We start from the raw sequence: 12,551 nt of genomic DNA, 5'->3' as shown, positions 1-12,551 counted from the left end.
ATATTATTATTAACAACAACAATAATAGTAACAACCAGGAATTCACAAGAGACCTTGGCACTCCCAAAGCCTACACACACAAACACATATACAGACACACTCCTTGTTTGCCATTAATACTATACTCACATTTACGGGCTTCATCGTGTTCCTCATTGGCCGTTGCTCTTTGGAAACTAAAATCCGTTGCCTTCATGTGCCTCAGCATTGCATCGACCTCAGCCAACTTCTGCCGGAACTCCTCTGTGGTGGTGGTGCTGGCATTTGTGGCAGCGAAGATTTGCATCTGGCATACAATTTCTAGACAAAAAGCCACACAGTTTCGTTTCGTATTTTTAATGAAGCCAATGAGTAAACCTGGTCCTTTTATACACAACCAATGAAAAGCACTTTCATATTATTCTGACCCATTTGTTTCAGGATGCTTTATATGGGTTTATCTTCCCTACCATCGGCTCGCTTTCCTCTGGGTCACTTCCCCTACTCCTGTTCCTTGAGATTTGTTTCGACTGTTGATAACGTTATGTTTTAAATTGTTGCAACCTGCCATGAGACCTGCTGTTTAAGGGTGGGTAATCATAGAATCAAGGAACTGCAGAGTTGGAAGAGACCACAAGGGTCATCTAGTCCAACCCCCTCAATTCAGGAATCTTTCCCCCAACATGGAGCTTGAACCCATGACCTTGAGATTAAGAGTCTCATGCTCTACCACTTGAGCTACCCCAGCTGATTAAATAATAATAATTTAAATATAATTCTAGCAATAAGGAAAGTGGCTCCGACATGGCTAGGTGCCATTTAAAGCAGGGGGAACTTGGAATCCTTCAGATTAGCCATATTGATTTGTATGCTGTTGGTGGATTTTTCTCATTATCTTGTTGGGCTGTGTATGTGATAAAGGGGCGAAGGCGTCTTCTTCTATTTGTCCCCGTGTCAGTTTCAGTTTATTGGTTAATTTTTCTAGTAAGGCTGTTTCCCATACTATTTGGTACCATTGGTCCATGCTTACTCCTGACAGGTCTCTCCAGTGTCCGGTTATGATGTTTCTGGCTGTTGAAAGTAGGTGGGTTATGAGTTCTTTATGGTGTAGATGGGTATTATTGTCTTGGAAGATGTTTAGTAGGGTCAATTCTGGGGTGATGTCTAATACTTGCTAAGTTATTTTACATATTTCTTGTATGGCTGTTGTCCAGAATAGTTGGATTTTGGGACACTCCCACCACATGTGGAGGTATGTGCCTATGGAGATGCACCCTCTCCAGCATTTTGGTGAGGTTCCTGGGCATATTAGCGCTAGTTTTCTTGGTGTTAGATACCACCTGTAGGTGAGTTTCAGAGTGAGTTCTTTTCTTTTTGTTGATATGGATTTAAAGGGGGTTTAGACCACATTCTGGGTGGAATCCTTCAGATGTTGCTTATCTACATTTCCCATCATCTCTGACCACTAGCTATGCTGGTGGTGGATGATGGGAGTTGCAGTTCAGCAATGCAGAATGCCACCAGTTCCCAACCACTAATATAAAGGGTACTCAAATCTCAAACTGTATCGAAAGACAGACAGACAGATATAATTTGTATGTTGAAATTAATAAAAAGTATTATAAAAAAGACAGACAGACAGACAGACACAAAATGCAAGTGATGCCTTTCCAAATCAGGAATGCAAAATCCCAAAAGCTACAGCCGTGCCTCACCATCAAGTTTGTACCGAATGTTAGTGATATCTAGAACAAGGCTCTCTGCATGCTGGTAGTTCTCTTCTGTGCCATCTGTGACTTGGTTTGCTTTTCTGTGGGTCATTGTTGCCTAAAAGCAGAAACAAAAACAAAAGGCTGGTTTAGAGGAGGTCCAGAAAGACTCAAGGAAGTGGGCAATGTCAACAACACGGGGTGGGGGGCAGGATTGCGGCTTTTGGGATCTTTGGCCAAAAAGCAACCAGCCTTTATTTGCTTGATATGTTTCTCCTCTTCTAAAGGCTGTATTATTATTTATTGTTGTTGTTGTTGTTGTTTTTAAAGTATTTACAGGCCGCCCTTCTCATAAAACATCAAATTGGTGTTCAGCAAGATAAAAACTTCTTCTTTTATATAGAAACCATTAAAAGCAATAGAGAGAAATAATTAAAACAACTGGCTACTCAAGAAAATTTCAAATAACTGCATTGGTCTCTGGGCAAAAAAAAGCTGTCAAGGAATGCCCAGTCACTGTCAACATCGCCCTTACTGTGGCTTGTCCATCTGATACAAAGTGAAAAGAGGCACCCACGCCAACTGTACAAACTGTGGTGTTTTCTGAGTGCAAGCGACACGGTCCTCCTCAAATCCCTGGAAGTATTACTAAACTAATGCTGCACTTCTGGTGCTGTGAAATGAGAAAATAAGAACAAGGCATGCAGAAAAGCAGGACAGAGACCTACTGGGACAACAAAGGGTGATGGCACGTAAAGAAAGGAGGAATTCTAGTGAGGACACAGCCAAGGTCCTCTGGACAGGAACCATTTCATTTCACTTGCGTTCCACAGAACAGAAGGCAGACTTCTGGTATAATATATAACTTTTGTAGTACTAGACATGGGAAGATAAAGGGGGGAAAAACACAAAAACTTCACACCTTGTGTTGAAGTGCATTCAGATCCTGAACAAAGTCTGTGTTCTCCTCTTCCAACTCATCGGTCTGCTGCTTGGCCCTGTTTAGGGATCTCTGATAGTCACGGAGATGGTTCTGTAAGGAGGAAAAGAAAAAGAGGACTGAAACTGGAATCCAAAAGTCCTACAGAAAAACTAGGTAAGAGTAATAAGTAGTATAACACTCCACATACAGTGATGGCTTGCATAGAACCATTGATGCTATGCAGACGGGCCCATGCGATGGAGGTGGAGTTGAGGTTCGTCAGCTGATTCCTGAGCGCAGGAAAAGCATTTCCGATCTCCTCAAGATCTTCCAGCAAAAGCAGCACGCAGCTGTCACAAGCTGTTGATGGGAGAGGGAAGTTAAATGCACAGCTCTTAGATAATGCCTGTAACGAAACTGTAAGCCTTTTCTACATGTGAGTGCCTGGCTGGGGTAGACCTATGTTTCAGCAGTTCCAGATAGAATCAGAATCACAGAATTGTAGAGTTGGAAGGGACCGCAAGAGCCATCTAGTCCAACGCCCTGAGACGCAGGATTCCTGCCCACAGCTGTCCTTGGGTGGGCTCGAACCACCAACCTTCTGATTAACAGTCAGACACAATGACCCACTGTGCCACAGGGGGGCAGCCAATAAAAAAGGCCATATTATTAGATCATCCAGACTGACAGCCTACATACATATATCTGCCCAATCATTTTTACAACCCACTCGTAAAACTTTAGATTTTCATAAAGCAGTTGGTCCCAAAAGTCAGACAAGTATCTACTTTGGTCAACCGATATAAAATAGTTAGAAGATGCAATTCCCAGCAACATTGTGGTGGGCTCAACCCCCCCCCCCCACATGCAGTTTTAGTTCAAGACACAGCCCAACATCATGATGTGATTTTCAGCTGATATATAGCTGCCAATAACCACAGTGCCAAGTTTGCTCCGTATCGGATGTTAATAAATTTGTATAAATTTATCTGCTTGCCAAATCAAAGCCACATGTGAATGATATGATAAGGCCTTTACTATGGGCCAAAGAAAGATGAATGAATCATTCTGCTTAGAATGCTAAACACACAAATTTGCAAAAACTGTTCTCCCTAACTTATCCTAAACATCAGAATGAAACAAGAAAACTAAGGAAACCCAGGAGAAAAAGAAGAAAACTTTGAAAAATACAGGTTCAGCACCTTTTGACTAAGAGAGATGTCATGGATGGCTGCAAAAAGCCATTGGCTCAGCAGCTGAGCTGTTACATAAACTTTGCAAATATTCAATAAAAACACAATCCCGTCAGTACACCAGTCTAGGGACCAGGTGAAGCTGTCGGTGGGAAACGGAACGGCAGTACTATCACAATAATTGTGTGTTTATATATGAGAGAGGTACATTAATAGAGTGCAAGAGAGTGAATGGGACTCTGCTTGAGAGAGAGAATGAATGGGAAATGGACACACAGGGTATTATAAAAACAAAAAGCACATCTACAGGCGTTTGTGAGTTGCCACTTGCTTTTATGTAATCTAGCAAGTGATTAAATCTCTAAGGGACTGTGCACTTTATTTATGAAGGAACAATTAAAACAGCTGTAAGGCTACTGCTAGGTGATTTATTAGTAGTAAAAAGAAACCTATTGAGGGTTGACTGCAGGCTAGAAGAATGTGAATACCGTGAATCACTAGAATAACGTGGAGAAAACTGACAAACACCCGGGTTCAAACTAATTTGATTTGGCTAATACTCCCGGCAGCCTATTTTGAAAAACTAAAACAGCCACATGCTGCATACAAGTCATATCCCTTGCACGAGTGCCCTATAGCTTTGCACTTGCCAACTACTGTGAATCTTGACATTTTTGTTGTCTGGTAGTGGTATGCTTTGGTCTGAATCATATGAACTCATATGGAATGTCTTTGCTTTAAGACAGGCAGGCTGGAATCTATGCCTTTTGGGGTCCCAAGTTATGCCAGCTTTTCCTCCACCCACTTCCCCCCCCAGCCCCCCAGACAACCACCACCACAAGCAAAAGATCCATGTAGCATTCCCCAATAACCTCCCAATTCATTGCAAGGCAAAGTTTTGAAATTTCATAGCATCAGTGCCATCCAGTACAGAGACACTTGCAAAAAGAAGCAGGCTTGCTGAACTGATAACGCCAAAGAACATGGACAGGGAACTGAGCAAAGCAAACAAGACTAGCCTTCGCATCTCATGCTGTCTGGACCATCCACCACAGGGATCTCGTGCTTCTTAATACAGGTGCTGCACTGCTTCCCCGTCAGGCCGTTGGAGCAGGTGCATTCTCCAGTCCGGGGGTTACAAGAGCCTCCTTTGCACTGGCATTCTGTAAAGAGAACAGGAGAAGCCAGAGCAACCTTAAACAAGATGCACTCATGAAGTCACATCCTTCTCTCCCATATTATGCAGAGTGGGGTGACGACCACATCCACTCATCGCCATTGGATGAGGGTCAAACCCTTCACATAAACATGAATTGAAAAGCACAGAAGAAGAGTTTGGACTTGATATCCCGCCTTTCACTCTCTTAAGGAGTCTCAAAGCGGCTAACATTCTCCTTTCCCTTCCTCCCCCACAACAAACACTCTGTGAGGTGAGTGAGGCTGAGAGACTTCAGAGAAGTGTGACTAGCCCAAGGTCACCCAGCAGCTGCATGTGGAGGAGCGGGGAAACGAACCCGGTTCACCAGATTACGAGTCCACCGTTCTTAATTCAGACACACGGTTTATATAGTTATGTATGTGTTTGCCTTGTACATTTATGGACATTTATTTTATATTTGAGACTTTGGAATTCTTATAACGTTAGTGGATGCTTAACAGTGACTGAAACAGACTCACTTGAGCAGCCGTTTGTGTTGAGCCCCCAGTAGCCAGGAGAGCACTGCTGACAACGGGAACCACTAACACCCGGATTGCAATTACACTGGCCATTGTGGGCATGGCAATCCGCGCTCACGGCTCCAATATCACAGTTGCAGCTCTGGCAGCCTGAGCATGTTTCGAAGCCATAGTGCCCTTCCTAAAGGTGGGGAAAGACGCAGAGTTAAGATTCCAGCTCATAAGAGGCAGGCAAAACCCTGTTCACTTCGCCAGGGCTTGCTCCACTTTTGATACGACACTTTCTGCCCAATAGGACATGAAACTGATCTTAGACTGAAAGCTCAATTCATTTTACCTGACAGCGGTCACAGTGCTGCCCGGTCACTCCAGGTTTACAGTGACACTTGCCAGTCCTAGAATCACATGATTCCGTCCCACAGGGCATACAGCTGCATTCTACAAGGGGAAGAAGAAGAAAATATTTTTTAAAGGATTTTTTTAAAAAAATAATAAAGTCCACTTGTATTGAAAATACAAAAAAAAAAACACAACCCCAAATAATTTTATAACAGGGGACACACAGCAGTAGAAATATTTAGAAATAAAATTATGAACTAGGCGTTTATTTTCATCAATAGTTTGCCTTAACTTGAAAGATTCAAGGCAAGCAAAAATGTATTTCAAAAAGGACAGTCACATAATTTAGGGGGCATTTCTATGTTGCAGATTAGTAAAAAGTAAAGGTAAAGGGACCCCTGACCATTAGGTCCAGTCGTGACTGACTCTGGGGTTGCGGCGCTCATCTTGCTTTATTGACCGAGGGAGCCGGCGTACAGCTTCCGGGTCATGTGGCCAGCATGACTAAGCCGCTTCTGGCAAACCAGAGCAGCACACGTTTACCTTCCCGTTTACCTATTTATCTACTTGCATTTTGATGTGCTTTCGAACTGCTAGGTTGGCAGGAGCTGGGACCGAGCAACGGGAGCTCACCCCGTTGTGGGGATTCGAACCGCCGACCTTCTGATTGGCAAGTCCTAGGCTCTGTGGTTTAACCCACAGCGTCACCCGCGTCCCTTAGTATAACAGATTAGTATAACAGTAGAAAAAGACTGCATGCTAAAGATCAGGCTTCCTCAACCTTGGCCCTCCAGATGTTTCGAGACTACAATTCCCATCATCCCTGACCACTGGTCCTGCTGGCTAGGGATCATGGGAGCTGTAGGCCAAAAACATCTGCAGAAGAAGCCTGCTAAAGACAATCTGGCTTCTAGCTAAAATGCATCTTATTTCACCCACTGAAGGGGGGAGCATATTTTGTTTCAATGTAATTCAGCTGTGGAATGAGATATTAGAAATCAGTCCAATTTTCTACGGTTCTGTGTGTGAGAATGCACTTCGGCCTAATGCTTGCTTCTGAAACCCACACAGGTACCCAGGAGTACAGCTAGTTACCAGCTCTGGGGGCACACCTACCAGTGCAGTTCTTTGCCAGCACAGCATCTCCATAAAAACCAGGGGCACACACTTCGCAGCGGGGCCCTGCCGTGTTGTACATGCACCCTGTGCAGAATCCTGTCAATGGGTCACAGTCGCTGAACAGCATGTTGGGGTCGGCGTTCCCACTGCAGTCACACGGCTGGCAGGAGCTGCCAATCACTAGAGGGTTTCCATAGTAACCCGGAGCACACCTTTGGAAGGAAAAAGGAAGGGCTTAGGAAGCTACAATCCATGCATTCGCACTGCAGTTGCCTGAGGTCGCTGCTCCTCTGCTCAGTGAAACACTGAACCAGTGGCGTAGCGTGGGGGGTGCAGGGGGGGGCGGCACACCGGGCGCAACATCTGGGGGTTAGGGTTAGGGGGCGCAAATCCACGGGTTAGGGGGCGCAAATCCACGGGTTAGGGGGCACAAATCCACAGGTTAGGGGGCACAAATTACTTGCCTTGCCCCGGGTGCTGACAACCCACGCTACGCCACTGCACTGAACAGGTGGTCGGTAGGTAAGTGGTAGCCCCTTCCCATCCCTATTCTGTCTCTGCATGCCCCTCTGTCAGGAGCCGGAGTCAAGTGCAGGTCAGCAATAAAAAAACAAGGTGTCAGTGAAGTTAACTCTTTATTCAAAGAAGCCAAAACAGTGCAGGCCTAGTGATCCTACCAACTCTTCCCAGTAAGTCTTGCTCCATTGAGGCCGTTGCAAAGACTGAAGGTCCCCACCTTCCCAACACTTTCTAAGGCAGGCACCCCCAAACTTGGCCCTCCAGCTGTTTTGGGACTACAATTCCCATCATCCCTGACCACTGGTCCTGTTAGCTAGGGATGATGGGAGTGGAAGTCCCAAAAACAGCTGGAGAGTTAAGTTTGGGGGTGCCTGCTCCCAAGCAGTTGCAAACTGCATCTGTGCACAACCAATCACTGCTCTTTTCATTTCTCTGTGGGTTCTAGGAAACTGTGGGGGGTGGGAGCTGGTTGCAGCAGGAGGGGGAGACTCTCTGGATTCTTCAACGACCTATCTCAACTCTGCCTCTTGGTCAATCTCCTCTCCAGCTTCAGCCTCGGAATCTGAATTGCTCTTTGTCACAGCCTGTTCCTTTTCTGATTCAGGCACAGTGGGTTCTCCTTCACTGGAGAGCACATGTTGTGGTGGGAGCAACCATGACACCCCCTGTTTCTGGGTGGGTTAGTTTGGATGGCCACGAATTTGATTGGACACCTTCAATTGTTGCTGGTGGAAATTGGTTGTTGCAATTTGATGGGGGTGCTATATAGGACCCTTTGCGCAACGTTGAGCTTCCTCTTTTCGCTGCGCACATCGGATTACCCGCCCACCCTCCCTTTATTTAGGGTTTGTTCGAGCTGACCTTCCTATGCCTGTCATGGAGTCGTCTGCTTTTGGGGCAGGGGCTTGGTAGGAATGTTACCATTTGGCTGATTGACTGGTGCCATTTGGGTTTTGCCTACTGCATAGCAAATCATCACAACTTGTAAGGTTGCGGTTAGGCATTGGTTAATTTTTGGTTGTGATTGGCTCTGCCTGCCCCTCCAATGCAGCTGCTGCAAGGGTATTCCATTAAAGTAAACCAGGGGCTCGACATGCTTTTGTCCGAATCCCTGGCAAAGGGCTAGGGCCACGCAAGAGCCCCTGGGAGCATTTGGGGAGAGGTGAGAGTCTGGCGCCCAGCTTTATTCTCTCCCCAAAATTGTTTACGCTTCCGCAGGGGTGCGGTTGTCAGTTCTGTTCCTACCTCCAAGTGGCAGCCTAACCAATGCCTAAGCAACCACTCACATACTGTAATTCAAAAAAGTTGTGGCCAAAATTATGCCAAAAACCAAAACAAAAAAGATGATATTGTTCCAGGCAACCCGAGCCAAGAGATCCATGCCCAAGTTGCTATTTACCGTTCACATGAGACTCCCGCATAGCCAGGCTTGCACAGACACTGAGTAGCCGAGCCTCTGTGGACACATCCAATGGCAAAGCTGAGGTGGAAAAGGAGGAGAGAGACACTGTCAACATTCCCCAAGAGCGATACAGCCAAGACATAGTAACACTTGGTCACCGAAAAGCTTTTATAAAAAACAAATGAGATCTGAAAGGGCACATGAGGCCAAGGGTCTGCAAGAAACAAGGATCCTTATAAAGCCACATTCAAAACGGATTCAGAAAAGGAACAGGAAACAATACTCCTTAGTTCAAGTTGCTGAGGGTAGGCAGGGAAATGGCATGCCTGAATGCAGCTGCAAATCAAATTCTGGTTAGTTTAAAAGCCCAGCTCAAAGTCTGACAGTGGCTTCATTTGAAACGGAACAGAGCTTGTTTTAGAGCAAGTTCCCAAGTAATGTGAGGCAAAGATCCAGCGCAACTGAACCTAATCTTGGCAGTTCTCTTCCCAGCTGTACAGAAGGAGGCATGGAGATAGGGGAGCGGCACTTAGCTTGGCCTCAACCGAGGCTTGTCTGTGTACTTTTAAACCATGGTTTGTTTAGCAGCGCATTCAAACACAGCCAACACGAGGCAGAAAATGTAAGAGTGGAAAGTTTTGCGAGACTCACTTGTTAGACCCAACCGAAAGGGGGCAGGGGCACCCGATGCACCGCAGAGGCCCATCAAGTGAAGAGTTCCCCACAAAACCATCTTTGCAGCTTTCGCAGTGATCTCCCTCTGTGTTGTGCTGGCAGTTCTGCACAGAGAAGAAATGAAACTCGAATGACATATTCCACAGATAGCTTTTGTCCTCCTGGCTTCCTTGAGTAAATCTGGCTATGCCTTTGCAGTTTACGTAGATGGTCTGCCGACGGAATGTCTCCCATCAGGCAGACTTGTTTTTCTGAAAGACCGACAGATGCCAACCATTTAGAGCAGGGGTGAGGAACCCCTGGACCACAGGCTGAATTTGGCACATTAGGCGCCCACTGCTTGGCCATTATCTCTCCCTGCTGGGCCAAAAAGGCACCCCACCCCGATGAAGAGCAGGGGGAGATGACTTATAACCAAAGTTAACTGAATGGCAACACAGAGGGCTAAAGGTAAAGGGACCCCTGACCATTAGGTCCAGTCGTGGCCGACTCTGGGGTTGCGGCGCTCATCTCGCTTTATTGGCCGAGGGAGCCGGCGTACAGCTTCCGGGTCATGTGGCCAGCATGACTAAGCCACTTCTGGCGAACCAGAGCAGCACACGGAAATGCCGTTTACCTTCCCGCTGGAGCGGTACATACTTATCTACTAGCACTGTGTGCTTTCAAACTGATAGGTTGGCAGGAGCTGGGACCGAGCAACGGGAGCTCACCCTGTCCTGGGGCCTTGAACCGCCGACCTTCCGATCAGCAAGTCCAAGCGGCACAGTGGTTTAAACTACAGCACCACCTGCATCCCCTTTTCCTTCTTACCCCTCTATACTACTAACTCTTTTGGCAAAACCCAGCCCCTGTCTTCAAATAGCCTACTTTCTAGTGGAGGAAGAGCACCACTGCATGGTCAAAAGTAGAGACAATGCTCGCCCCGACATAAGCAAATCCAGGATATATTAAATTACCCAAAGAGAAGTATTTTAGATTAATTGACAAGCATTCTTTTTTCCCCACTTACAATGCATATTCCAGATCCCGGAAGGCACTGGTCCGAATGACCGTTGCAATTACACGGAACACATTTCCCCAGGAAGAGGCCTTTGGTGTCCCTGTAATAGCCCGGAGCACATTCCTAATTGCAAAAGAGATAATGTGTGTTAAACATACATCAAATATTTGTATCAAGGATGCTGAAGGGTCACTTAGAATTCTCCTCTGAATTACTTAGCTCAATGCCTATCTAAAATCTTTCGAAACAGGTTTTTTTTTCCTGTCTGGCTTGTTGATTCGTATTTCTCAGGATGTTAACAAACTGTGCTTGACACTCTTCCTTTAGTGTGCCACGGAAAAGCTTTAGAACAGGGGTCAGCAAACTTTTTCAGCAGGGGGCTAGTCCATTGTCCCTCAGACCTTGTGGGGGGCTGGACTATATTTTTTGGGGGGGGGAATGAACGAATTCCTATGCCCCATAAATAACCCAGAGATGCATTTTAAATAAAAGCACACATTCTACTCATGTGAAAACACACTGATTGCCGGACCGTACGTGGGCCAGATTTAGAAGGCGATTGGGACAGATCCGGCCCCCAGGCCTTAGTTTGCCTACTCATGCTTTAGAAAGCTTTGCTAGAGTAAGTAACGCTAATTAATGCATTTTCTGTTAAATGCAAACTATGCTGCATGTGCTCAGATGCACGATATGCTGCTACCTGTGCAAGAGAAAGCGGCTGTCAGTGGTATTGAGGCTGCAATCCTGTGCACACTTGAGCGCAAGAAAGGGCTACTTTCTGGTAAACATACAGAAGATTGGACTCTCATTGCCTGCATATTCAACATGGATGCAATTGTACTGTTGTACAAGTTCCCCATTTTGAAATGCACCAAGAGAATGCAAATTCAGAGTAAAGGCTCTTATATTATATGGAGAAAACCAGCTAATTTGCACAGGTTGGTTGGCAATGGTGCAGCGTGAGCTTCTGTTAAGATGTGGTGTCAAGCCAAGACAACAGTAATAGGAACCCCAGAATCCAACACAGATTGTTTTCCCTTAGGCTGGCCATGCCTAGCCAACACAACCTCGGAACTTCAACCATCTTCTTTCAGGACCTGGGTCCGCAACTACTGCCCTTATAACTGACCACACACATCGCTCATGTGCCCAGGGATAAAGGGTCTGGAGACCCTTTAACTCCCTTTACATTTATTTGAATTTCACCCATGGGATCTCCCTGTGTAAGAGCAAGGAGGCCCTTCCCACACAATTCATAGCAAAGTGAACAGAGCCGCAATGTAAGAACAGAATCAGAGAATCGTAGAGTTGGTGGGACTGGCAGAAATGACTGGCAGAATCCGAGACCAGGGAAGAGAGACGGCGGAAGAAGATTGGAAGAAATTTAAGGACTATCTTGGGAAATATTGCAAAATTAATGAATGTTGGATTAGAAATTAAGTGGTTTTCAGCTGTAATGATTAAGTAAAAAGAACAGAAAGGATGAAAATTAATTGGAAACTAAGGGTAAGGATTTGCTGAATTAATAATTAGAACTGCAATACAAAAAGGAGAGGTATGAGGAGGTCTGGGAAGTAAGTTATAAGAAAATAAGGGAATGAAATTTTACTTGTTTTTTAAATTGTTTTTTTAGTTTTGTATTTTTCTATTTTTTCTGTGCATTTGTGTTTTGTTTTTATTATTGTTTCTTTTTTTGTATAACCTTTGAAATTTTAATAAATATCTTTTTTAAAAAAAAGAGAATTGTAGAGTTGGAAGGGACACCAAGGGCCATCTAGTCCAACCCCCTGCGATCCAGGAATCTCAACAAAAACATCCATGACAGATAGCCATGCTTAACCAAACGAATGGCACACCTAGAACAGCATCCAGTATCCTACAGGGCTAGCCAGATGCCTCTGGGAAACTGACAATCTGTGCCTGAAAGCTAAATTTCAGTAGCACACAGTTTCTGAATCTGGAGGTTTTTATATGCAAGCCCCTGTCCTATATACCGTATTTTTCGCTCTATAAGACA

At 45.3% G+C, this 12,551-nt stretch overlaps 1 protein-coding gene across 2 annotated transcripts in view; it reads right to left on the bottom strand.

Moving 5' to 3' along the window:
- LAMA5 (laminin subunit alpha 5) overlaps positions 1-12,551 on the bottom strand; it is a 200,918-nt gene that overhangs the window by 37,306 nt on the left and 151,061 nt on the right. For both annotated transcript variants that reach the window (XM_081916565.1, XM_081916566.1), the window contains exons 42-52: positions 10,544-10,657; positions 9,511-9,638; positions 8,857-8,937; positions 6,936-7,150; positions 5,818-5,918; positions 5,481-5,661; positions 4,823-4,966; positions 2,819-2,970; positions 2,611-2,721; positions 1,695-1,806; positions 130-300 (exon numbers count right to left, since the gene is read on the bottom strand). In XM_081916565.1, the coding sequence (XP_081772691.1) occupies positions 130-300; positions 1,695-1,806; positions 2,611-2,721; positions 2,819-2,970; positions 4,823-4,966; positions 5,481-5,661; positions 5,818-5,918; positions 6,936-7,150; positions 8,857-8,937; positions 9,511-9,638; positions 10,544-10,657 (1,510 nt within the window). The remainder of the gene's footprint in view (positions 1-129; positions 301-1,694; positions 1,807-2,610; positions 2,722-2,818; positions 2,971-4,822; positions 4,967-5,480; positions 5,662-5,817; positions 5,919-6,935; positions 7,151-8,856; positions 8,938-9,510; positions 9,639-10,543; positions 10,658-12,551) is intronic.

Source organism: Podarcis melisellensis (assembly GCF_964234715.1).
Source record: "Podarcis melisellensis genome assembly, chromosome: 6".
Lineage (NCBI taxonomy): Eukaryota > Metazoa > Chordata > Lepidosauria > Squamata > Lacertidae > Podarcis > Podarcis melisellensis.
The sequence above is the reverse complement of the archived record's forward strand: the minus strand, read 5'-3'. Positions and strand labels throughout refer to the sequence as shown.